The sequence below is a fragment of the Bacillus rossius genome, chromosome 7 (assembly GCF_032445375.1).
Source record: "Bacillus rossius redtenbacheri isolate Brsri chromosome 7, Brsri_v3, whole genome shotgun sequence".
Lineage (NCBI taxonomy): Eukaryota > Metazoa > Arthropoda > Insecta > Phasmatodea > Bacillidae > Bacillus > Bacillus rossius.
Window position 1 is genome coordinate 72,611,591 of NC_086335.1, and position 22,928 is coordinate 72,634,518.

At 49.6% G+C, this 22,928-nt stretch overlaps 2 protein-coding genes and 1 long non-coding RNA gene across 3 annotated transcripts in view; 1 reads left to right on the forward strand and 2 right to left on the reverse strand.

Moving 5' to 3' along the window:
• The window catches only part of LOC134534504 (uncharacterized), a 32,349-nt gene extending 20,663 nt beyond the window's left edge, over window positions 1-11,686 (reverse strand). Inside the window, exons 1-2 of the mRNA XM_063372982.1 lie at window positions 11,609-11,686; window positions 10,728-10,917 (exon numbers count right to left, since the gene is read on the reverse strand). Coding sequence (XP_063229052.1) covers window positions 10,728-10,867 — 140 coding nt within the window. The 5' untranslated portion in view covers window positions 10,868-10,917; window positions 11,609-11,686. The remainder of the gene's footprint in view (window positions 1-10,727; window positions 10,918-11,608) is intronic.
• Window positions 11,687-14,413: 2,727 nt separating this feature from the next.
• Window positions 14,414-19,743, reverse strand: LOC134534505 (uncharacterized). Its single transcript, XR_010075502.1, has 3 exons — window positions 19,635-19,743; window positions 19,256-19,369; window positions 14,414-14,479 (listed from the first exon to the last, which is right to left on the reverse strand). It is a non-coding gene; the product is annotated as an uncharacterized LOC134534505 (long non-coding RNA).
• A 2,488-nt stretch (window positions 19,744-22,231) lies between these two features.
• Window positions 22,232-22,928, forward strand: part of LOC134534506 (thrombospondin type-1 domain-containing protein 7B-like) — a 41,059-nt gene continuing 40,362 nt past the window's right edge. Inside the window, exon 1 of the mRNA XM_063372983.1 lies at window positions 22,232-22,346. The gene's annotated coding sequence lies outside the window, so the exon portion shown is untranslated. The remainder of the gene's footprint in view (window positions 22,347-22,928) is intronic.

Consider the following 22,928-nt stretch of genomic DNA (forward strand, 5'->3'; position numbering starts at 1 on the left):
TAAGCAGTGAGCAGGAAGGTGGAACAGGGAGTTACTCACTGGGACTGAGTCTTGTTCCAGCTCTGCACGGCACAGTCCATCAGCTGCGGCGCCGAGTGAGCAAGAGAGGCCGCTCCCCTACACTCCAGCTCGCTACACACCAGCTCAGCACAATGAGGAGTGAGTAATAAGCAGTGAGCAGGAAGGTGGAACAGGGAGTTACTCACTGGGACTGGGCCTTGTTCCAGCTCTGCACGGCACGGTCCATCAGCTGCAGCGCCGAGTGAGCAAGAGAGGCCGCTCCCCTACACTCCAGCTCGCTACACACCAGCTCAGCACAATGAGGAGTGAGTAATAAGCAGTGAGCAGGAAGGTGGAACAGGGAGTTACTCACTGGGACTGAGTCTTGTTCCAGCTCTGCACGGCACAGTCCATCAGCTGCGGCGCCGAGTGAGCAAGAGAGGCCGCTCCCCTACACTCCAGCTCGCTACACACCAGCTCCGCACAATGAGGAGTGAGTAATAAGCAGTGAGCAGGAAGGTGGAACAGGGAGTTACTCACTGGGACTGAGTCTTGTTCCAGCTCTGCACGGCACAGTCCATCAGCTGCAGCGCCGAGTGAGCAAGAGAGGCCGCTCCCCTCCACTCCAGCTCGCTACACACCAGCTCAGCACAATGAGGAATGAGTAATAAGCAGTGAGCAGGAAGGTGGAACAGGGAGTTACTCACTGGGACTGAGTCTTGTTCCAGCTCTGCACGGCACAGTCCATCAGCTGCAGCGCCGAGTGAGCAAGAGAGGCCGCTCCCCTCCACTCCAGCTCGCTACACACCAGCTCAGCACAATGAGGAGTGAGTAATAAGCAGTGAGCAGGAAGGTGGAACAGGGAGTTACTCACTGGGACTGAGTCTTGTTCCAGCTCTGCACAGCACAGTCCATCAGCTGCAGCGCCGAGTGAGCAAGAGAGGCCGCTCCCCTCCACTCCAGCTCGCTACACACCAGCTCAGCACAATAATGAGTGAGTAATAAGCAGTGAGCAGGAAGGTGGAACAGGGAGTTACTCACTGGGACTGAGTCTTGTTCCAGCTCTGCACGGCACGGTCCATCAGCTGCAGCGCCGAGTGAGCAAGAGAGGCCGCTCCCCTCCACTCCAGCTCGCTACACACCAGCTCAGTACAATGAGGAGTGAGTAATAAGCAGTGAGCAGGAAGGTGGAACAGGGAGTTACTCACTGGGACTGAGTCTTGTTCCAGCTCTGCACGGCACGGTCCATCAGCTGCAGCGCCGAGTGAGCAAGAGAGGCCGCTCCCCTACACTCCAGCTCGCTACACACCAGCTCAGCACAATGAGGAGTGAGTAATAAGCAGTGAGCAGGAAGGTGGAACAGGGAGTTACTCACTGGGACTGAGTCTTGTTCCAGCTCTGCACGGCACGGTCCATCAGCTGCAGCGCCGAGTGAGCAAGAGAGGCCCCTCCCCTCCACTCCAGCTCGCTACACACCAGCTCAGCACAATGAGGAATGAGTAATAAGCAGTGAGCAGGAAGGTGGAACAGGGAGTTACTCACTGGGACTGAGTCTTGTTCCAGCTCTGCACGGCACGGTCCATCAGCTGCAGCGCCGAGTGAGCAAGAGAGGCCGCTCCCCTCCACTCCAGCTCGCTACTCACCAGCTCAGCACAATGAGGAGTGAGTAATAAGCAGTGAGCAGGAAGGTGAAACAGGGAGTTACTCACTGGGACTGAGTCTTGTTCCAGCTCTGCACGGCACAGTCCATCAGCTGCAGCGCCGAGTGAGCAAGAGAGGCCGCTCCCCTCCACTCCAGCTCGCTACACACCAGCTCAGCACAATGAGGAGTGAGTAATAAGCAGTGAGCAGGAAGGTGAAACAGGGAGTTACTCACTGGGACTGAGTCTTGTTCCAGCTCTGCACGGCACGGTCCATCAGCTGCAGCGCCGAGTGAGCAAGAGAGGCCGCTCCCCTCCACTCCAGCTCGCTACACACCAGCTCAGCACAATGAGGAGTGAGTAATAAGCAGTGAGCAGGAAGGTGGAACAGGGAGTTACTCACTGGGACTGAGTCTTGTTCCAGCTCTGCACGGCACGGTCCATCAGCTGCAGCGCCGAGTGAGCAAGAGAGGCCGCTCCCCTCCACTCCAGCTCGCTACACACCAGCTCAGCACAATGAGGAATGAGTAATAAGCAGTGAGCAGGAAGGTGGAACAGGGAGTTACTCACTGGGACTGAGTCTTGTTCCAGCTCTGCACGGCACGGTCCATCAGCTGCAGCGCCGAGTGAGCAAGAGAGGCCGCTCCCCTCCACTCCAGCTCGCTACACACCAGCTCAGCACAATGAGGAATGAGTAATAAGCAGTGAGCAGGAAGGTGGAACAGGGAGTTACTCACTGGGACTGAGTCTTGTTCCAGCTCTGCACGGCACGGTCCATCAGCTGCAGCGCCGAGTGAGCAAGAGAGGCCGCTCCCCTCCACTCCAGCTCGCTACACACCAGCTCAGCACAATGAGGAATGAGTAATAAGCAGTGAGCAGGAAGGTGGAACAGTGAGTTACTCACTGGGACTGAGTCTTGTTCCAGCTCTGCACGGCACGGTCCATCAGCTGCAGCGCCGAGTGAGCAAGAGAGGCCGCTCCCCTCCACTCCAGCTCGCTACACACCAGCTCAGCACAATGAGGAGTGAGTAATAAGCAGTGAGCAGGAAGGTGGAACAGTGAGTTACTCACTGGGACTGGGCCTTGTTCCAGCTCTGCACGGCACAGTCCATCAGCTGCAGCGCCGAGTGAGCAAGAGAGGCCGCTCCCCTCCACTCCAGCTCGCTACACACCAGCTCAGCACAATGAGGAGTGAGTAATAAGCAGTGAGCAGGAAGGTGAAACAGGGAGTTACTCACTGGGACTGAGTCTTGTTCCAGCTCTGCACGGCACGGTCCATCAGCTGCAGCGCCGAGTGAGCAAGAGAGGCCGCTCCCCTCCACTCCAGCTCGCTACACACCAGCTCAGCACAATGAGGAGTGAGTAATAAGCAGTGAGCAGGAAGGTGGAACAGTGAGTTACTCACTGGGACTGAGTCTTGTTCCAGCTCTGCACGGCACGGTCCATCAGCTGCAGCGCCGAGTGAGCAAGAGAGGCCGCTACCCTCCACTCCAGCTCGCTACACACCAGCTCAGCACAATGAGGAGTGAGTAATAAGCAGTGAGCAGGAAGGTGGAACAGTGAGTTACTCACTGGGACTGGGCCTTGTTCCAGCTCTGCACGGCACAGTCCATCAGCTGCAGCGCCGAGTGAGCAAGAGAGGCCGCTCCCCTCCACTCCAGCTCGCTACACACCAGCTCAGCACAATGAGGAGTGAGTAATAAGCAGTGAGCAGGAAGGTGAAACAGTGAGTTACTCACTGGGACTGAGTCTTGTTCCAGCTCTGCACGGCACGGTCCATCAGCTGCAGCGCCGAGTGAGCAAGAGAGGCCGCTCCCCTCCACTCCAGCTCGCTACACACCAGCTCAGCACAATGAGGAGTGAGTAATAAGCAGTGAGCAGGAAGGTGGAACAGTGAGTTACTCACTGGGACTGGGCCTTGTTCCAGCTCTGCACGGCACAGTCCATCAGCTGCAGCGCCGAGTGAGCAAGAGAGGCCGCTCCCCTCCACTCCAGCTCGCTACACACCAGCTCAGCACAATGAGGAGTGAGTAATAAGCAGTGAGCAGGAAGGTGGAACAGTGAGTTATTCACTGGGACTGAGTCTTGTTCCAGCTCTGCACGGCACGGTCCATCAGCTGCAGCGCCGAGTGAGCAAGAGAGGCCGCTCCCCTCCACTCCAGCTCGCTACACACCAGCTCAGCACAATGAGGAATGAGTAATAAGCAGTGAGCAGGAAGGTGGAACAGTGAGTTACTCACTGGGACTGAGTCTTGTTCCAGCTCTGCACGGCACGGTCCATCAGCTGCAGCGCCGAGTGAGCAAGAGAGGCCGCTCCCCTCCACTCCAGCTCGCTACACACCAGCTCAGCACAATGAGGAGTGAGTAATAAGCAGTGAGCAGGAAGGTGGAACAGTGAGTTACTCACTGGGACTGGGCTTTGTTCCAGCTCTGCACGGCACAGTCCATCAGCTGCAGCGCCGAGTGAGCAAGAGAGGCCGCTCCCCTCCACTCCAGCTCGCTACACACCAGCTCAGCACAATGAGGAGTGAGTAATAAGCAGTGAGCAGGAAGGTGAAACAGGGAGTTACTCACTGGGACTGAGTCTTGTTCCAGCTCTGCACGGCACGGTCCATCAGCTGCAGCGCCGAGTGAGCAAGAGAGGCCGCTCCCCTCCACTCCAGCTCGCTACACACCAGCTCAGCACAATGAGGAGTGAGTAATAAGCAGTGAGCAGGAAGGTGGAACAGTGAGTTACTCACTGGGACTGAGTCTTGTTCCAGCTCTGCACGGCACGGTCCATCAGCTGCAGCGCCGAGTGAGCAAGAGAGGCCGCTCCCCTCCACTCCAGCTCGCTACACACCAGCTCAGCACAATGAGGAGTGAGTAATAAGCAGTGAGCAGGAAGGTGGAACAGTGAGTTACTCACTGGGACTGGGCCTTGTTCCAGCTCTGCACGGCACAGTCCATCAGCTGCAGCGCCGAGTGAGCAAGAGAGGCCGCTCCCCTCCACTCCAGCTCGCTACACACCAGCTCAGCACAATGAGGAGTGAGTAATAAGCAGTGAGCAGGAAGGTGAAACAGGGAGTTACTCACTGGGACTGAGTCTTGTTCCAGCTCTGCACGGCACGGTCCATCAGCTGCAGCGTCGAGTGAGCAAGAGAGGCCGCTCCCCTCCACTCCAGCTCGCTACACACCAGCTCAGCACAATGAGGAATGAGTAATAAGCAGTGAGCAGGAAGGTGGAACAGTGAGTTACTCACTGGGACTGAGTCTTGTTCCAGCTCTGCACGGCACGGTCCATCAGCTGCGGCGCCGAGTGAGCAAGAGAGGCCGCTCCCCTACACTCCAGCTCGCTACACACCAGCTCAGCACAATGAGGAATGAGTAATAAGCAGTGAGCAGGAAGGTGGAACAGGGAGTTACTCACTGGGACTGAGTCTTGTTCCAGCTCTGCACGGCACGGTCCATCAGCTGCAGCGCCGAGTGAGCAAGAGAGGCCGCTCCCCTCCACTCCAGCTCGCTACACACCAGCTCAGCACAATGAGGAGTGAGTAATAAGCAGTGAGCAGGAAGGTGAAACAGGGAGTTACTCACTGGGACTGAGTCTTGTTCCAGCTCTGCACGGCACGGTCCATCAGCTGCAGCGCCGAGTGAGCAAGAGAGGCCGCTCCCCTCCACTCCAGCTCGCTACACACCAGCTCAGCACAATGAGGAGTGAGTAATAAGCAGTGAGCAGGAAGGTGGAACAGGGAGTTACTCACTGGGACTGGGCCTTGTTCCAGCTCTGCACGGCACGGTCCATCAGCTGCAGCACCGAGTAAGCAAGAGAGGCCGCTCCCCTACACTCCAGCTCGCTACACACCAGCTCAGCACAATGAGGAATGAGTAATAAACAGTGAGCAGGAAGGTGGAACAGTGAGTTACTCACTGGGACTGAGTCTTGTTCCAGCTCTGCACGGCACGGTCCATCAGCTGCAGCGCCGAGTGAGCAAGAGAGGCCGCTCCCCTCCACTCCAGCTCGCTACACACCAGCTCAGCACAATGAGGAATGAGTAATAAGCAGTGAGCAGGAAGGTGGAACAGTGAGTTACTCACTGGGACTGAGTCTTGTTCCAGCTCTGCACGGCACGGTCCATCAGCTGCAGCGCCGAGTGAGCAAGAGAGGCCGCTCCCCTCCACTCCAGCTCGCTACACACCAGCTCAGCACAATGAGGAATGAGTAATAAGCAGTGAGCAGGAAGGTGGAACAGTGAGTTACTCACTGGGACTGAGTCTTGTTCCAGCTCTGCACAGCACGGTCCATCAGCTGCGGCGCCGAGTGAGCAAGAGAGGCCGCTCCCCTACACTCCAGCTCGCTACACACCAGCTCAGCACAATGAGGAATGAGTAATAAGCAGTGAGCAGGAAGGTGGAACAGGGAGTTACTCACTGGGACTGAGTCTTGTTCCAGCTCTGCACGGCACGGTCCATCAGCTGCAGCGCCGAGTGAGCAAGAGAGGCCGCTCCCCTCCACTCCAGCTCGCTACACACCAGCTCAGCACAATGAGGAATGAGTAATAAGCAGTGAGCAGGAAGGTGGAACAGGGAGTTACTCACTGGGACTGAGTCTTGTTCCAGCTCTGCACGGCACGGTCCATCAGCTGCGGCGCCGAGTGAGCAAGAGAGGCCGCTCCCCTACACTCCAGCTCGCTACACACCAGCTCAGCACAGTGAGGAATGAGTAATAAGCAGTGAGCAGGAAGGTGGAACAGGGAGTTACTCACTGGGACTGAGTCTTGTTCCAGCTCTGCACGGCACGGTCCATCAGCTGCAGCGCCGAGTGAGCAAGAGAGGCCGCTCCCCTCCACTCCAGCTCGCTACACACCAGCTCAGCACAATGAGGAATGAGTAATAAGCAGTGAGCAGGAAGGTGGAACAGTGAGTTACTCACTGGGACTGAGTCTTGTTCCAGCTCTGCACGGCACGGTCCATCAGCTGCGGCGCCGAGTGAGCAAGAGAGGCCGCTCCCCTACACTCCAGCTCGCTACACACCAGCTCAGCACAATGAGGAATGAGTAATAAGCAGTGAGCAGGAAGGTGAAACAGGGAGTTACTCACTGGGACTAAGTCTTGTTCCAGCTCTGCACGGCACGGTCCATCAGCTGCAGCGCCGAGTGAGCAAGAGAGGCCGCTCCCCTCCACTCCAGCTCGCTACACACCAGCTCAGCACAATGAGGAATGAGTAATAAGCAGTGAGCAGGAAGGTGGAACAGGGAGTTACTCACTGGGACTGAGTCTTGTTCCAGCTCTGCACGGCACGGTCCATCAGCTGCGGCGCCGAGTGAGCAAGAGAGGCCGCTCCCCTACACTCCAGCTCGCTACACACCAGCTCAGCACAATGAGGAATGAGTAATAAGCAGTGAGCAGGAAGGTGGAACAGGGAGTTACTCACTGGGACTGAGTCTTGTTCCAGCTCTGCACGGCACGGTCCATCAGCTGCAGCGCCGAGTGAGCAAGAGAGGCCGCTCCCCTCCACTCCAGCTCGCTACACACCAGCTTAGCACAATGAGGAGTGAGTAATAAGCAGTGAGCAGGAAGGTGGAACAGGGAGTTACTCACTGGGACTGGGTCTTGTTCCAGCTCTGCACGGCACGGTCCATCAGCTGCAGCGCCGAGTAAGCAAGAGAGGCCGCTCCCCTACACTCCAGCTCGCTACTCGCCAGCTCAGCACAATGAGGAATGAGTAATAAGCAGTGAGCAGGAAGGTGGAACAGTGAGTTACTCACTGGGACTGAGTCTTGTTCCAGCTCTGCACGGCACGGTCCATCAGCTGCAGCGCCGAGTGAGCAAGAGAGGCCGCTCCCCTCCACTCCAGCTCGCTACTCGCCAGCTCAGCACAATGAGGAGTGAGTAATAAGCAGTGAGCAGGAAGGTGGAACAGTGAGTTACTCACTGGGACTGGGCCTTGTTCCAGCTCTGCACGGCACGGTCCATCAGCTGCAGCGCCGAGTGAGCAAGAGAGGCCGCTCCCCTCCACTCCAGCTCGCTACTCGCCAGCTCAGCACAATGAGGAGTGAGTAATAAGCAGTGAGCAGGAAGGTGTAACAGTGAGTTACTCACTGGGACTGGGCCTTGTTCCAGCTCTGCACGGCACGGTCCATCAGCTGCAGCGCCGAGTGAGCAAGAGAGGCCGCTCCCCTCCACTCCAGCTCGCTACACACCAGCTCAGCACAATGAGGAGTGAGTAATAAGCAGTGAGCAGGAAGGTGGAACAGGGAGTTACTCACTGGGACTGGGCCTTGTTCCAGCTCTGCACGGCACAGTCCATCAGCTGCAGCGCCGAGTGAGCAAGAGAGGCCGCTCCCCTCCACTCCAGCTCGCTACACACCAGCTCAGCACAATGAGGAATGAGTAATAAGCAGTGAGCAGGAAGGTGGAACAGGGAGTTACTCACTGGGACTGGGCCTTGTTCCAGCTCTGCACGGCACGGTCCATCAGCTGCAGCGCCGAGTGAGCAAGAGAGGCCGCTCCCCTCCACTCCAGCTCGCTACACACCAGCTCAGCACAATGAGGAGTGAGTAATAAGCAGTGAGCAGGAAGGTGGAACAGTGAGTTACTCACTGGGACTGGGCCTTGTTCCAGCTCTGCACGGCACGGTCCATCAGCTGCAGTGCCGAGTGAGCAAGAGAGGCCGCTCCCCTCCACTCCAGCTCGCTACACACCAGCTCAGCACAATGAGGAGTGAGTAATAAGCAGTGAGCAGGAAGGTGGAACAGTGAGTTACTCACTGGGACTGGGCCTTGTTCCAGCTCTGCACGGCACGGTCCATCAGCTGCAGTGCCGAGTGAGCAAGAGAGGCCGCTCCCCTCCACTCCAGCTCGCTACACACCAGCTCAGCACAATGAGGAGTGAGTAATAAGCAGTGAGCAGGAAGGTGGAACAGTGAGTTACTCACTGGGACTGGGCCTTGTTCCAGCTCTGCACGGCACGGTCCATCAGCTGCAGCGCCGAGTGAGCAAGAGAGGCCGCTCCCCTCCACTCCAGCTCGCTACACACCAGCTCAGCACAATGAGGAGTGAGTAATAAGCAGTGAGCAGGAAGGTGGAACAGTGAGTTACTCACTGGGACTGGGCCTTGTTCCAGCTCTGCACGGCACAGTCCATCAGCTGCAGCGCCAAGTGAGCAAGAGAGGCCGCTCCCCTCCACTCCAGCTCGCTACTCGCCAGCTCAGCACAATGAGGAGTGAGTAATAAGCAGTGAGCAGGAAGGTGGAACAGTGAGTTACTCACTGGGACTGGGCCTTGTTCCAGCTCTGCACGGCACGGTCCATCAGCTGCAGCGCCGAGTGAGCAAGAGAGGCCGCTCCCCTCCACTCCAGCTTGCTACACACCAGCTCAGCACAATGAGGAGTGAGTAATAAGCAGTGAGCAGGAAGGTGGAACAGTGAGTTACTCACTGGGACTGAGTCTTGTTCCAGCTCTGCACGGCACGGTCCATCAGCTGCAGTGCCGTGTGAGCAAGAGAGGCCGCTCCCCTCCACTCCAGCTCGCTACACACCAGCTCAGCACAATGAGGAGTGAGTAATAAGCAGTGAGCAGGAAGGTGGAACAGTGAGTTACTCACTGGGACTGGGCCTTGTTCCAGCTCTGCACGGCACGGTCCATCAGCTGCAGTGCCGAGTGAGCAAGAGAGGCCGCTCCCCTCCACTCCAGCTCGCTACACACCAGCTCAGCACAATGAGGAGTGAGTAATAAGCAGTGAGCAGGAAGGTGGAACAGTGAGTTACTCACTGGGACTGAGTCTTGTTCCAGCTCTGCACGGCACGGTCCATCAGCTGCAGTGCCGAGTGAGCAAGAGAGGCCGCTCCCCTCCACTCCAGCTCGCTACTCGCCAGCTCAGCACAATGAGGAATGAGTAATAAGCAGTGAGCAGGAAGGTGGAACAGTGACTTACTCACTGGGACTGGGCCTTGTTCCAGCTCTGCACGGCACAGTCCATCAGCTGCAGCGCCGAGTGAGCAAGAGAGGCCGCTCCCCTCCACTCCAGCTCGCTACTCGCCAGCTCAGCACAATGAGGAGTGAGTAATAAGCAGTGAGCAGGAAGGTGGAACAGTGAGTTACTCACTGGGACTGGGCCTTGTTCCAGCTCTGCACGGCACAGTCCATCAGCTGCAGCGCCGAGTGAGCAAGAGAGGCCGCTCCCCTCCACTCCAGCTCGCTACTCGCCAGCTCAGCACAATGAGGAGTGAGTAATAAGCAGTGAGCAGGAAGGTGGAACAGTGAGTTACTCACTGGGACTGGGCCTTGTTCCAGCTCTGCACGGCACGGTCCATCAGCTGCAGCGCCGAGTGAGCAAGAGAGGCCGCTCCCCTCCACTCCAGCTCGCTACACACCAGCTCAGCACAATGAGGAGTGAGTAATAAGCAGTGAGCAGGAAGGTGGAACAGTGAGTTACTCACTGGGACTGGGCCTTGTTCCAGCTCTGCACGGCACGGTCCATCAGCTGCAGCGCCGAGTGAGCAAGAGAGGCCGCTCCCCTCCACTCCAGCTCGCTACACACCAGCTCAGCACAATGAGGAATGAGTAATAAGCAGTGAGCAGGAAGGTGGAACAGGGAGTTACTCACTGGGACTGGGCCTTGTTCCAGCTCTGCACGGCACGGTCCATCAGCTGCAGCGCCGAGTGAGCAAGAGAGGCCGCTCCCCTCCACTCCAGCTCGCTACACACCAGCTCAGCACAATGAGGAATGAGTAATAAGCAGTGAGCAGGAAGGTGGAACAGGGAGTTACTCACTGGGACTGAGTCTTGTTCCAGCTCTGCACGGCACAGTCCATCAGCTGCAGCGCCGAGTGAGCAAGAGAGGCCGCTCCCCTCCACTCCAGCTCGCTACACGCCAGCTCAGCACAATGAGGAGTGAGTAATAAGCAGTGAGCAGGAAGGTGGAACAGGGAGTTACTCACTGGGACTGGGCCTTGTTCCAGCTCTGCACGGCACGGTCCATCAGCTGCAGCGCCGAGTGAGCAAGAGAGGCCGCTCCCCTCCACTCCAGCTCGCTACACACCAGCTCAGCACAATGAGGAGTGAGTAATAAGCAGTGAGCAGGAAGGTGGAACAGTGAGTTACTCACTGGGACTGGGCCTTGTTCCAGCTCTGCACGGCACGGTCCATCAGCTGCAGTGCCGAGTGAGCAAGAGAGGCCCCTCCCCTCCACTCCAGCTCGCTACTCGCCAGGGCGTCCCGGTAGCCACGCATCTTGTCCAACTCCATCTCTAGTCGCCGCTCTTCCTCGCTACCGTACGAATCTCCCAGCGCCGCGCCTGCAACTCGCCAATACAAGTGCCGGAAAGTTTGGTTCAAAAGATACCAGGCGTGGCTTGGCCTGTGCGAACACATTAGGGATAAAGATTATAGTGACTCTTAATAAGCAGGTCGAGTGAAAGTGAAATAGGTAATATTAAGTAAGTATGGACTTTTTGAGTGAAAACGACCAATTTGTGTCGAAAAATGGAAATTTATTGTTGTAAATACTAGAATTACGAATGATTTTATGGTTTATAACTAAACATTTGTTGGGGTTAAGAAACAATTTTTTCGTTGAAATTTTTTGTTTTTTATTAACATTTTTTACATTTGAAATTAAATTTCAAGAGATTTTGCTTGTGGTTCAGAACTCTCACATATATACTACTTAGTTTTTAATTGACTCAGAAGACTTCATGCTTTAGTGGTGGTATATTAAGTACAAAGCCCACTGTGTTGAAACATACACTATAAAATATCCTGACTCCATGAAAAGATAGACCTGTTTAAGTTAGGTCATCAAAATAAATTAGGTTTAGCTCCAAATATTTGATATATTAAACAAAATCTTTCTCAAAAAAGTTGACTCGCCCGTAATCTCTTTCCCGAGCAACAATATCAAAATGTACTGATTGCTTTTATATTCGAAGACAGTTTTTTTAATATATTAGAAATATATTTGAAGCTGTGTAATACAAATAGACTCACCTAGAAGTTCGTCATGCTCCTGGTATAATCCTTGGAGAAACGACACCTTGGCTGTTGCTACTTTCACCTCTTCTTCAACTTCTTCTTGTAGACGTGTTAGGATAACAGCCTCGTTGGCTGCAAGACACTATATAGAAAAATGCATTGTTTCTATTTGTGATAAAATTCATCCAATAATTACACTTCAAAAATACATATTTAGGTGTTCGTTCTCTACGAGAATTTAATAAGTCATAAAACTGATTGGTTGATGTTGAGGATTTGACGTAAGTATTATTTGGTCAAAACCAGGAGTTGTGGAACAGTGCCAAATAGACTACTACCAGCATCTAGAGCCGGCGACTAAGACCTTCCTTCATCAGCCACTGCGCTCGGTGGCTAATATCTTCATCTTTAAAAGTTACTTGATAACTCTCCTTGAATGTACAAGTACGTTCTTTGGAATTTACGTATAAAATCAGTATATTTCAAGTTTTATTTGAAGATCTATAATTTAATAATTAAATTGGTTTCAGAAAACTTGTAAATAGTAATGTTAATATGAAGATAATGTATTATTTTATCTAAGAGTGTATTTTATTGATTAGTCATGACAATTTAAAATTTATTTCTTTGCAAAAAAATTCATAGAATTGTTATTTAGTTTTACATGGACAGAGTTTTGAACGCTTCATGCCTAGTATAGCCTATATATTTTTTATTTTATCAAAAATACAAAGGGAATAAAAAGTAAATCCCCTTCAGATATAGGTTATTAATAGTAACCATGTGAAATTTTCGCTGTTTCATTACCTCTTCGTACTTTAAATTTTCTGTTGCATAATCACAACATCTTGCCTATCTACAAAATTACAATTTTGACAACGGAGAAAGCTTTCCTAGCTACAAACTACATGAAAGGCAGAGAAGTAATCTTTCCTAGCTTTAAAGCTACAATGTTGTCAGAGAAGTAACCCTAAATAGCTACTATGAAAAAATTTCGTCAACAAAGTCAATTTGCCTAGCTAAAATACTACAAGGTAGTCATATAAAAATTAACCGGTGGTCCATAAGTAGTTTTCTCATTATAGAGGTCATTAGCATTGTATTATAAGTTAGCAACGCATCATAAATATAATTTCTCGTTCAATGTTTTATTTATTTTAGACAGCTATAGAAAAATACTTTACTATTTAGTACTGTAACATGTATTTTATATAACTTGCCTTATTACTCTACTTTTTCTAGAGACATTCTAAGCCCTTCTCAAATTCTTGCCAGCTCATTATTTCGCAGTTAATTAAAAAACTAAATGGGTTAACTTTTACTGTTGGTTGCAGGTACAGGAGAGAGTTTGAAAATTATATATTTTTTTCGCAATGTTTAAGTTCTTGAACTAGTTGTTCGAGGAACATACACACTGAACATAATTGACGACAGCGACGATCACTTTTGTGTTGCTGTCAAAGAACTTGTTGCGTCCCGATAAACATGTCTCCAGTAACCCCCCCCCCCCCCCTCCGACACCCCAAATCTCAGTAAGCCTAGAGTCAGTGGAATCGCTTCTGTCAAGTCTTCGGCAAGTACTTCACCACTGACGTCAACCAGTAGATGCAGAATACTTCTTGTGACATTAATAGCATCACATCATTTACAAAGCTAAGCCATACTAAATACCAGCATCTTTGTGAGGCACCAAGTAAAACAGATGTAAAATAAATGAAAAATATTAAATAAAAACATTACCAAGAAAAACATTTGCCACAATCTATTTGGATGAGAAGAGGAGAACACAGCTACTTTCAGATATATCTACTACTAAATAAAATATTTAAACGATTGATAAAGAAAAATATATTTTGGTTGAAACAAATATTAACGCAAAAATTAGCACGAATTACCATGGTTACAACAAAATTATGATATAAAAGATTTAAAAAAGATGCGATTACATACATGCAGCAAAACATAAAATAGACTAAATCATAGTTAATAAAGCTTTCAGAAACAAAAACGTAAGCATACAATACAAAGAGAAAAGTAGAATTTCCAGTAAGGTTTAGATTCTACAGGAGAAATTATGTAAATACAGGAACTGTGAAACCTCACCCTCCTGTTAATAGCCGCCACAAACTCTTCGTGCTCTATGGCAGCTTCGCGGTGCTCCACTCGCAAGTCGTGCATTACACGCCGCAGACTGTCGTCCCCAGAGGTGGGGCGGCCGATCAGCTCCTGTCGCTCCCTGGCCGCCTCCAGCTGCTGCAACACCGCCTCCAGCCGCCCCATGGCGTGCGACAGTGCGGCGGCGGGAGCGGTGGTCTCCTCGCGCCAGATGCTCGCCTCCAGCTGCAGGTAGCGCTGCATCAGCTCCGGACTCACAGACACTCCCTGCAACACCGTGCCAATGTATGAACACACCGGCGATTGTAGTAACTAGAGCCACATCTACTTGCGCCAGATGCTCGCCTCCAGCTGCAGGTAGCGCTGCATCAGCTCCGGACTCACAGACACTCCCTGCAACACCGTGCCAATGTATGAACACACCGGCGATTGTAGTAACTAGAGCCACATCTACTTGCGCCAGATGCTCGCCTCCAGCTGCAGGTAGCGCTGCATCAGCTCCGGACTCACAGACACTCCCTGCAACACCGTGCCAATGTATGAACACACCGGCGATTGTAGTAACTAGAGCCACATCTACTTGCGCCAGATGCTCGCCTCCAGCTGCAGGTAGCGCTGCATCAGCTCCGGACTCACAGACACTCCCTGCAACACCGTGCCAATGTATGAACACACCGGCGATTGTAGTAACTAGAGCCACATCTACTTGCGCCAGATGCTCGCCTCCAGCTGCAGGTAGCGCTGCATCAGCTCCGGACTCACAGACACTCCCTGCAACACCGTGCCAATGTATGAACACACCGGCGATTGTAGTAACTAGAGCCACATCTACTTGCGCCAGATGCTCGCCTCCAGCTGCAGGTAGCGCTGCATTAACTCCTTTCTTCTGTGTGGCCAGCTCTTCGAAACCGATTCCAATGGTCACACTTTACTTTAATGATGTAATTTTCATTCCTCAAGTCGTTTGGACTTGCTCCTAGAAACCCTTATTCCAAGTCCACAAATAAACAATATTTTTTAATAAACGAACCTGTTTATTCTTCAAAACTTTTTATTGCGAAACATTCTTTTGATCGTCCATATTCTGTTGTTACTGGTGGCTTGTAAAGAAGTTGCTTGACGAGGGGAGAGCAAGAAGTCGTCTGTTCTCTCGGCAATCTGATCCGATACTTCTGACTGTGAGCCATAGTTGTCTCAGTTCATGCCACAGTTCACAATCTGACTGTCCAATCGTCTGTTGGACGTAATGGTCGTGGCTTTATGCTTGTCGATTCCATAATATTCCAATTTTAATTTGTAACAGTTACATGCTGGCGAACACTTTTTTATTAACTTATTTTGTACCATTCCTGGACTTCTTCCAGTCAGTTTCTTGAAAGGCCACATCTCCCAAGAGTGGCATTTCTGGAATCGCATTCCAGCAACAGTACATCGGCGCTTGAAGGAGCCCCTTTGTGCTAAGTTTATTCACTTAATGGCACTGTACTTTGTCAGAATACTCTTATAAAATTCTGCGTGGTTACTTGTTTTATCTTCTATGAGTCTTGGTGTTTACTAGACTTTGAACCTGAGCAAATATTTTGGTGTCTTTAAAAGATTCAATGCGCTGATATTCTAGGAAGTTTTCAGAAGTTTAGTGCATAATCTGAGCTGCATATCAACAAAAACAGGATAATTTTAAGGGATATTTACTATGGTAAATACAACCTGCAAAATGTGTCAGTGTGGTTCTTTGAACACACTACTTTATTTGGTAGCGAGACATCAGCCAGTGAGTGTCTAAAATCGCCATACATAGTAGGAGTAAACATTTGTAATGTTTCGAGAAACATTTAGGCACGTAAGCCAATACAAACGCTTAATTATTTATATTTTTATGTAACCTTTACTGCACAGTTTAAAATTAATGAAAACTAAGCAGCAAATTTCATTTTCGAATTATCATGCTTTTCTTGTGATGTTTCCCCACCAAACTGTCAAAGCAATTTGGTACTATACCAAATTTTACAAGGCATTGGACATAGTAATACTTCACGAGTCACCAATTGTGTATTTAGAAAGTGAATAAAGTATTACTCCAGATGCTGCGTTGTAGTTATTCCCATAGCTCGGTTTGCACCATCCACCACCAACTATTATGGTAACAAAGGGGACATATGTTCATCCAGATCTTTTTCCACAGCTAGTTTACATTCCAGTGCACCTGCTTCTGTGGTGGTTGTTTCCAAGTAGTCTGCAATTTTAAGAAAATTATTGCCGATTGCAATTTTGAGTGTTTAAATTGTTTCCACATTAATTAAAGATCATTGTAAAAACAACTGAGTAAACTTTTCCAAGAAAAATATTTCATTTGTGAAGATTGTACTTTTGCTGAAAGCAGGTATTTCGAGGACATTCTGCACTTTTTCAAGCTACGTGTACCCAATTAAATTAGTAATAGCTGCCCAAACAACTGCACTATTAAGTGGTTCGTGCAAAGAGATTCAATTGCCAAGAAAAATGTTTTAAATTTGTGGTCTTTATCGTAAAAAATATTATATTTCCGGCGGGGTTTCGAACATATTTATGGTAATTTCGTGAATAATATTGCATGTAAATGTGTACAACTAGCTAATATTTATGACTGTTTACTTATTAACTGGTTACAAAAAATTAGGCATGCGAGTTAATATTAAAGTGCCATCGCCTACTCCCTTGCGTTACTTTCCTACTGGTCTTGTTTTTGACTTGCAACTCGCAGTAGGACATCGGAAAACAAGGGCGCAGAGAATCCTGGATGACCCCTCCATCCCCTTCCCAAAGGGTCATAAGCATCGACCGGCACTATTACCAACTGTGAACATATTCGATCGAACTCGCTGGATATGTTGAATTCGCTCTGACCGTTGGACAATTCGCAGGCCCGGTTTTAGGAGACTTAGCAATGTGTACTTTATATACTAGCCAGTTTGTGTAGACTTGCTAGTTTTTTTAGTACGCCTAAGAAATATTATATTCTCAAAAGACTATAGGGCATATATTTAAATCTACTTGTGGTTTTACTTTTAAGAGAGAAAATATTTTTGTTGTTGAAAATTAATTTACCTACACTGATTACAGAGTCAGTGAACTGGAAAACTTCTTGGGATGACTTAATGGAAAACAATATTTGCGACACCAAACCACAATAAAGTAGGCCTTTCGTTAACAAACCCGTGAATGTGTGGAAGACCGATATGGCACACATGTCACAGCTACTGGGAACTGGCTGAAGGGTGACCAGAGACCCTGAAGAAAGTGTGGGGGATATGTGGAAGACCGCTATGGCACACATGTCACAACTACTGGGAGCTGGTTGAAGGGTGACCAGAGACCCTGAAGAGTGTGGGGGATATGTGGAAGACCGCTATAGCACACATGTCACAGCTACTGGGAGCTGGCTGAAGGGTGACCAGAGACCCTGAAAAAAGTGTGGGGGATATGTGGAAGACCGCTATAGCACACATGTCACAGCTACTAAGAGCTGGCTGAAGGGTGACCAGAGACCCTGAAGAAAGTGTGGGGGATATGTGGAAGACCGCTATAGCACACATGTCACAGCTACTGGGAGCTGGCTGAAGGGTGATCAGAGATCCTGAAGAAAGTGTGGGGGGTATGTGGAAGACCGCTATGGCACACATGTCACAGCTACTGGGAGCTGGCTGAAGGGTGACCAGAGACCCTGAAGAAAGTGTGGGGGATATGTGGAAGACCGCTATAGCATACATGTCACAGCTACTGGGAGCTGGCTGAAGGGTGACCAGAGATCCTGATGAAAGTGTGGGGGATATGTGGAAGACCGCTATAGCATACATGTCACAGCTACTGGGAGCTGGCTGAAGGGTGACCAGAGCCCCTGAAGAGTGTGGGGGATATGTGGAAGACCGCTATGGCAAACATGTCACAGCTACTGGGAGCTGGCTGAAGGGTGACCAGAGATCCTGAAGAAAGTGTAAGGGATATGTGGAAGACCGCTATAGCACACATGTCACAGCTACTGGGAGCTGGCTGAAGGGTGACCAGAGATCCTGAAGAAAGTGTGGGGGATATGTGGAAGACCGCTATAGCACACATGTCACAGCTACTGGGAGCTGGCTGAAGGGTGACCAGAGACCCTGAAGAAAGTGTGGGGGATATGTGGAAGACCGCTATAGCACACATGTCACAGCTACTGGGAGCTGGCTGAAGGGTGACCAGATACCCTGAAGAAAGTGTGGGGGATATGTGGAAGACCGCTATGGCACACATGTCACAGCTACTGGGAGCTGGCTGAAGGGTGACCAGATACCCTGAAGAAAGTGTGGGGGATATGTGGAAGACCGCTATGGCACACATGTCACAGCTACTGGGAGCTGGCTGAAGGGTGACCAGAGACCCTGAAGAAAGTGTGGGGGATATGTGGAAGACCGCTATAGCACACATGTCACAGCTACTGGGAGCTGGCTGAAGGGTGATCAGAGATCCTGAAGAAAGTGTGGGGGGTATGTGGAAGACCGCTATGGCACACATGTCACAGCTACTGGGAGCTGGCTGAAGGGTGACCAGAGACCCTGAAGAAAGTGTGGGGGATATGTGGAAGACCGCTATAGCATACATGTCACAGCTACTGGGAGCTGGCTGAAGGGTGACCAGAGATCCTGATGAAAGTGTGGGGGATATGTGGAAGACCGCTATAGCATACATGTCACAGCTACTGGGTGCTGGCTGAAGGGTGACCAGAGACCCTGAAGAGTGTGGGGGATATGTGGAAGACCGCTATGGCACACATGTTACAGCTACTGGGAGCTGGCTGAAGGGTGACCAGAGATCCTGAAGAAAGTGTAAGGGATATGTGGAAGACCGCTATAGCACACATGTCACAGCTACTGGGAGCTGGCTGAAGGGTGACCAGAGATCCTGAAGAAAGTGTGGGGGATATGTGGAAGACCGCTATAGCACACATGTCACAGCTACTGGGAGCTGGCTGAAGGGTGACCAGAGATCCTGAAGAAAGTGTGGGGGATATGTGGAAGACCGCTATAGCACACATGTCACAGCTACTGGGAGCTGGCTGAAGGGTGACCAGAGATCCTGAAGAAAGTGTGGGGGATATGTGGAAGGCTGCTATAGCACACATGTCACAGCTACTGGGAGCTGGCTGAAGGGTGACCAGAGACCCTGAAGAAAGTGTGGGGGATATGTGGAAGACCGCTATGAGCACAACTTCCACGGGTGTGAAACCCGGCTACAGAAAGTGCCAATAGCTGCCGGGGCTCCATCCGGAAGTCTTAGTTAATGTTCTTAGTGAACAGATATATTTTTTAGTGATTATTTCATTTGGTGGAATTAATTTATAACATTTTAATGGGCGTTGACAGTAATGGTGTATCTGCAAGTGCTTGTTTTAAAGTCAAACTTTTGATGTTTAAAATAAGCATGATAGTTATAAAATAAATGCTAAACATATTAGCATATTTGCATCCAATCATTTGCTAGATAGAGAAGCTTATAATAGCAACTCTCTTCAGCTTGTCTTTTCAGAACACTTACTGTTTTACGTTTCCATAAGCTGATGCTAGGAGAGCATCCCATGATAATGCTGGACATGTTGGCCTCATTTGCGTGAGCAGTTTATATTCACACGCGCCGATTAAATATTTCTTCCTGTTGAAACAAAACCATGCACTCTATTATTTACGGATTTTTTAAAATATATCTGTACATATAAAAAATAACTATAATCCTTCTGGCAATAATATATGCTGCTATAGTATATATTGATCTGTTTGGAATGTCCTAGAATTCCGTGGCACAGAAGTAATTAAAGATATGAATATAAACTCTTAGAGCCACCAAACGAATACAGGGATATTATTTACTATTGTGTCTTTGACATACCTTGCGTTGTAGATGAAATCCTATGACTTACCTGACTCATAGTGTTTGTATACAGTCATGAGTACATAAAATATCCACACTTATTGTCTGGAAAAATTCACATCACTATAGTGAGTTATGGCTTTGGGAAGTAAAGTAATATGTAGTGATTGACACAGTGGAATTGGATATGAGTGGATATAGTATTACCCTTCAATAATACAGAGTTAGAAGAGCACGTAAAATACACGTATCCAAGTCATCCCAGTTTATGAAATCAGGCAATTGGAATATCTGACACACATTGCAAAGGTTTGGCGGTGGATCCCACAGTTGCTGGTGTGAAGTGAGCGGAGAGGCAACCACTGACCTCGCTAGGCGCCCGGCAGCTATTGACCACACCCGGGTCACCACAGCGCACACTTCCTGCGCACGCACCGCTGCTGCAGGAGCATCGACCCACTGGCGATACCGCCACACGCACTCCGCACATTCACGTGCCTCTCCTCGTCTTCACGAAACATTACACACACTTTCTTCCGAAATTGAGACATCCGTGTAGATGAATAAGATTAGAATCACAAAATGCGAGCATGTTAGCAGAGTACTGCTGGTTTTCGGTACGAGAAATTTCTATCTCAGCTTACTAAAGGAAATCAAGCACCAAATGATGCTACTTATCTTCTTTATTTTGTATTATTTACGTGTTTTATTTTGCATGTTATATTTATCATAACAAATAATGATATAATAATAAAAATTATTAATTATTCTTTAAAAGAGAAGAATAAAAAAAATGGAAAATCAATCATTTTTAATGATTGTATTTTTACAATTTAAGGGGGAAAACATCCTTATATCTACCTCCTTGCTACAAATGCTCATGTTTTAGAACGTTTCACCTCTTTATCCCCTCAGAAGAAAGGTAAAGGTTAAAACAATCCTTTTCATCGCTCCACATGATCAAATAGGAATAAAAAAAATAGGTATGGGGGCCTCCCCCGAAAACGGTGGGGGATGGGGGAAGAACATGGGTTGTGATAAGATCCAGGAGGTCTATTTACATAAGAATAAACAATAATGGTGTTATTTAAACACTCACTCTTTATCAAGAAATATGAATTCACAAATATCTGGTACAAATAAATATAAATATTACTAATTTTCCACAATCCTACCAAAACCACTATGCTCGCACGAAAACTTACTATTGTTTGTATGTATTATCACGCAGATATTAAATTTGACCCGATTTAGATTATATTGTTTATTTTATTTACTGGTTTTATCAATGGTATTGTGTTAATAAGTGATTAAATTTAAAAAAATATTTATTAATGTGTCAAAAGATAATAAGATAAAAGGTAAAATACTGTGTAAAAAAGAGTATTAAAAAATTTCGTCTTTGCCGGCAGGCGGCAGCACCGTGAAGCAAGCTTCCCCTGAACTATGCGTGCACACAAGGCGGCAGTGTTCCGTTGGTTGCGTCGTCTGTGCCGGCAGGCGGCAGCACCGTGAAGCGAGCTTCCCCTGAACTACGCGTGCACACAAGGCGGTAGTGTTCCGTTGGTTGCGTCGTCTGTGCCGGCAGGCGGCAGCACCGTGAAGCAAGCTTCCCCTGAACTACGCGTGCACACAAGGCGGCAGTGTTCCGTTGGTTGCGTCGTCTGTGCCGGCAGGCGGCAGCACCGTGAAGCAAGCTTCCCCTGAACTACGCGTGCACACAAGGCGGTAGTGTTCCGTTGGTTGCGTCGTCTGTGCCGGCAGGCGGCAGCACCGTGAAGCAAGCTTCCCCTGAACTACGCGTGCACACAAGGCGGCAGTGTTCCGTTGGTTGCGTCGTCTGTGCCGGCAGGCGGCAGCACCGTGAAGCGAGCTTCCCCTGAACTACGCGTGCACACAAGGCGGTAGTGTTCCGTTGGTTGCGTCGTCTGTGCCGGCAGGCGGCAGCACCGTGAAGCAAGCTTCCCCTGAACTACGCGTGCACACAAGGCGGCAGTGTTCCGTTGGTTGCGTCGTCTGTGCCGGCAGGCGGCAGCACCGTGAAGCGAGCTTCCCCTGAACTACGCGTGCACACAAGGCGGTAGTGTTCCGTTGGTTGCGTCGTCTGTGCCGGCAGGCGGCAGCACCGTGAAGCAAGCTTCCCCTGAACTACGCGTGCACACAAGGCGGCAGTGTTCCGTTGGTTGCGTCGTCTGTGCCGGCAGGCGGCAGCACCGTGAAGCAAGCTTCCCCTGAACTACGCGTGCACACAAGGCGGTAGTGTTCCGTTGGTTGCGTCGTCTGTGCCGGCAGGCGGCAGCACCGTGAAGCAAGCTTCCCCTGAACTACGCGTGCACACAAGGCGGTAGTGTTCCGTTGGTTGCGTCGTCTGTGCCGGCAGGCGGCAGCACCGTGAAGCGAGCTTCCCCTGAACTACGCGTGCACACAAGGCGGTAGTGTTCCGTTGGTTGCGTCGTCTGTGCCGGCAGGCGGCAGCACCGTGAAGCGAGCTTCCCCTGAACTACGCGTGCACACAAGGCGGCAGTGTTACGTTGGTTGCGTCGTCTCTGCCAGCAGGCGGCAGCACCGTGCAGCTCGCTGCCTTGGACGGCGCCGGCGCGGCGGACAGCGGTCACATAGTTTGCGTCAGCGCTGTCGTCAGGCGCCAGTTCCCGGGAAGGCTCGGGTTCGGTCGACATACAGTTCCGCGCCATTGTTGTCTCAGTGCAGCCGAGCTGACCTGCGTGCTTTTTCCTTCACTAGGTCACTCGGTGAGCGCAGGGTGAGTGGCTGCAAGCTATCTCTCTCTGGTTAATATACTCGCCTACGTCCTGCATGGACATGCACAGTTGTTTGAACCTGGTGTGAGGACCGATGTTAGCTTGTTAGCACGCTATTAAGTCTACTAAATTAATATAATATTTCCCAATTTTAAATATATAAAATTTTATTTAAGTGCTAGAAAAATTTCTATTTTAATAATATGTTTTAGTATCAGGAAATTAATTTAATATAAGTAAATAATAGTTATAATTTATTCAAAATAATTTGGAGTTATAACCTACTAGTTATAGTGCAAAGTAAACCTAAAAATTGTCTTATATTTAGTGTGAAATACTATTTAATTATACAGTAATGACACAATAATACTCACAATACTTTATTTTATAAAACACTCATTAAACATATTTTTAAAATACTATATATTATAATTGGATAAAGCTCTTATATAACTGTGATATGAACTTATAATGAATGATATAAAATTAAAAACCTTTATTTTTGTTTTATAAAATGAATACGTATATTAATGGAGGTAAATATATGTCATCCAATGAATGTAATGACATTTTTACCTTGTAAA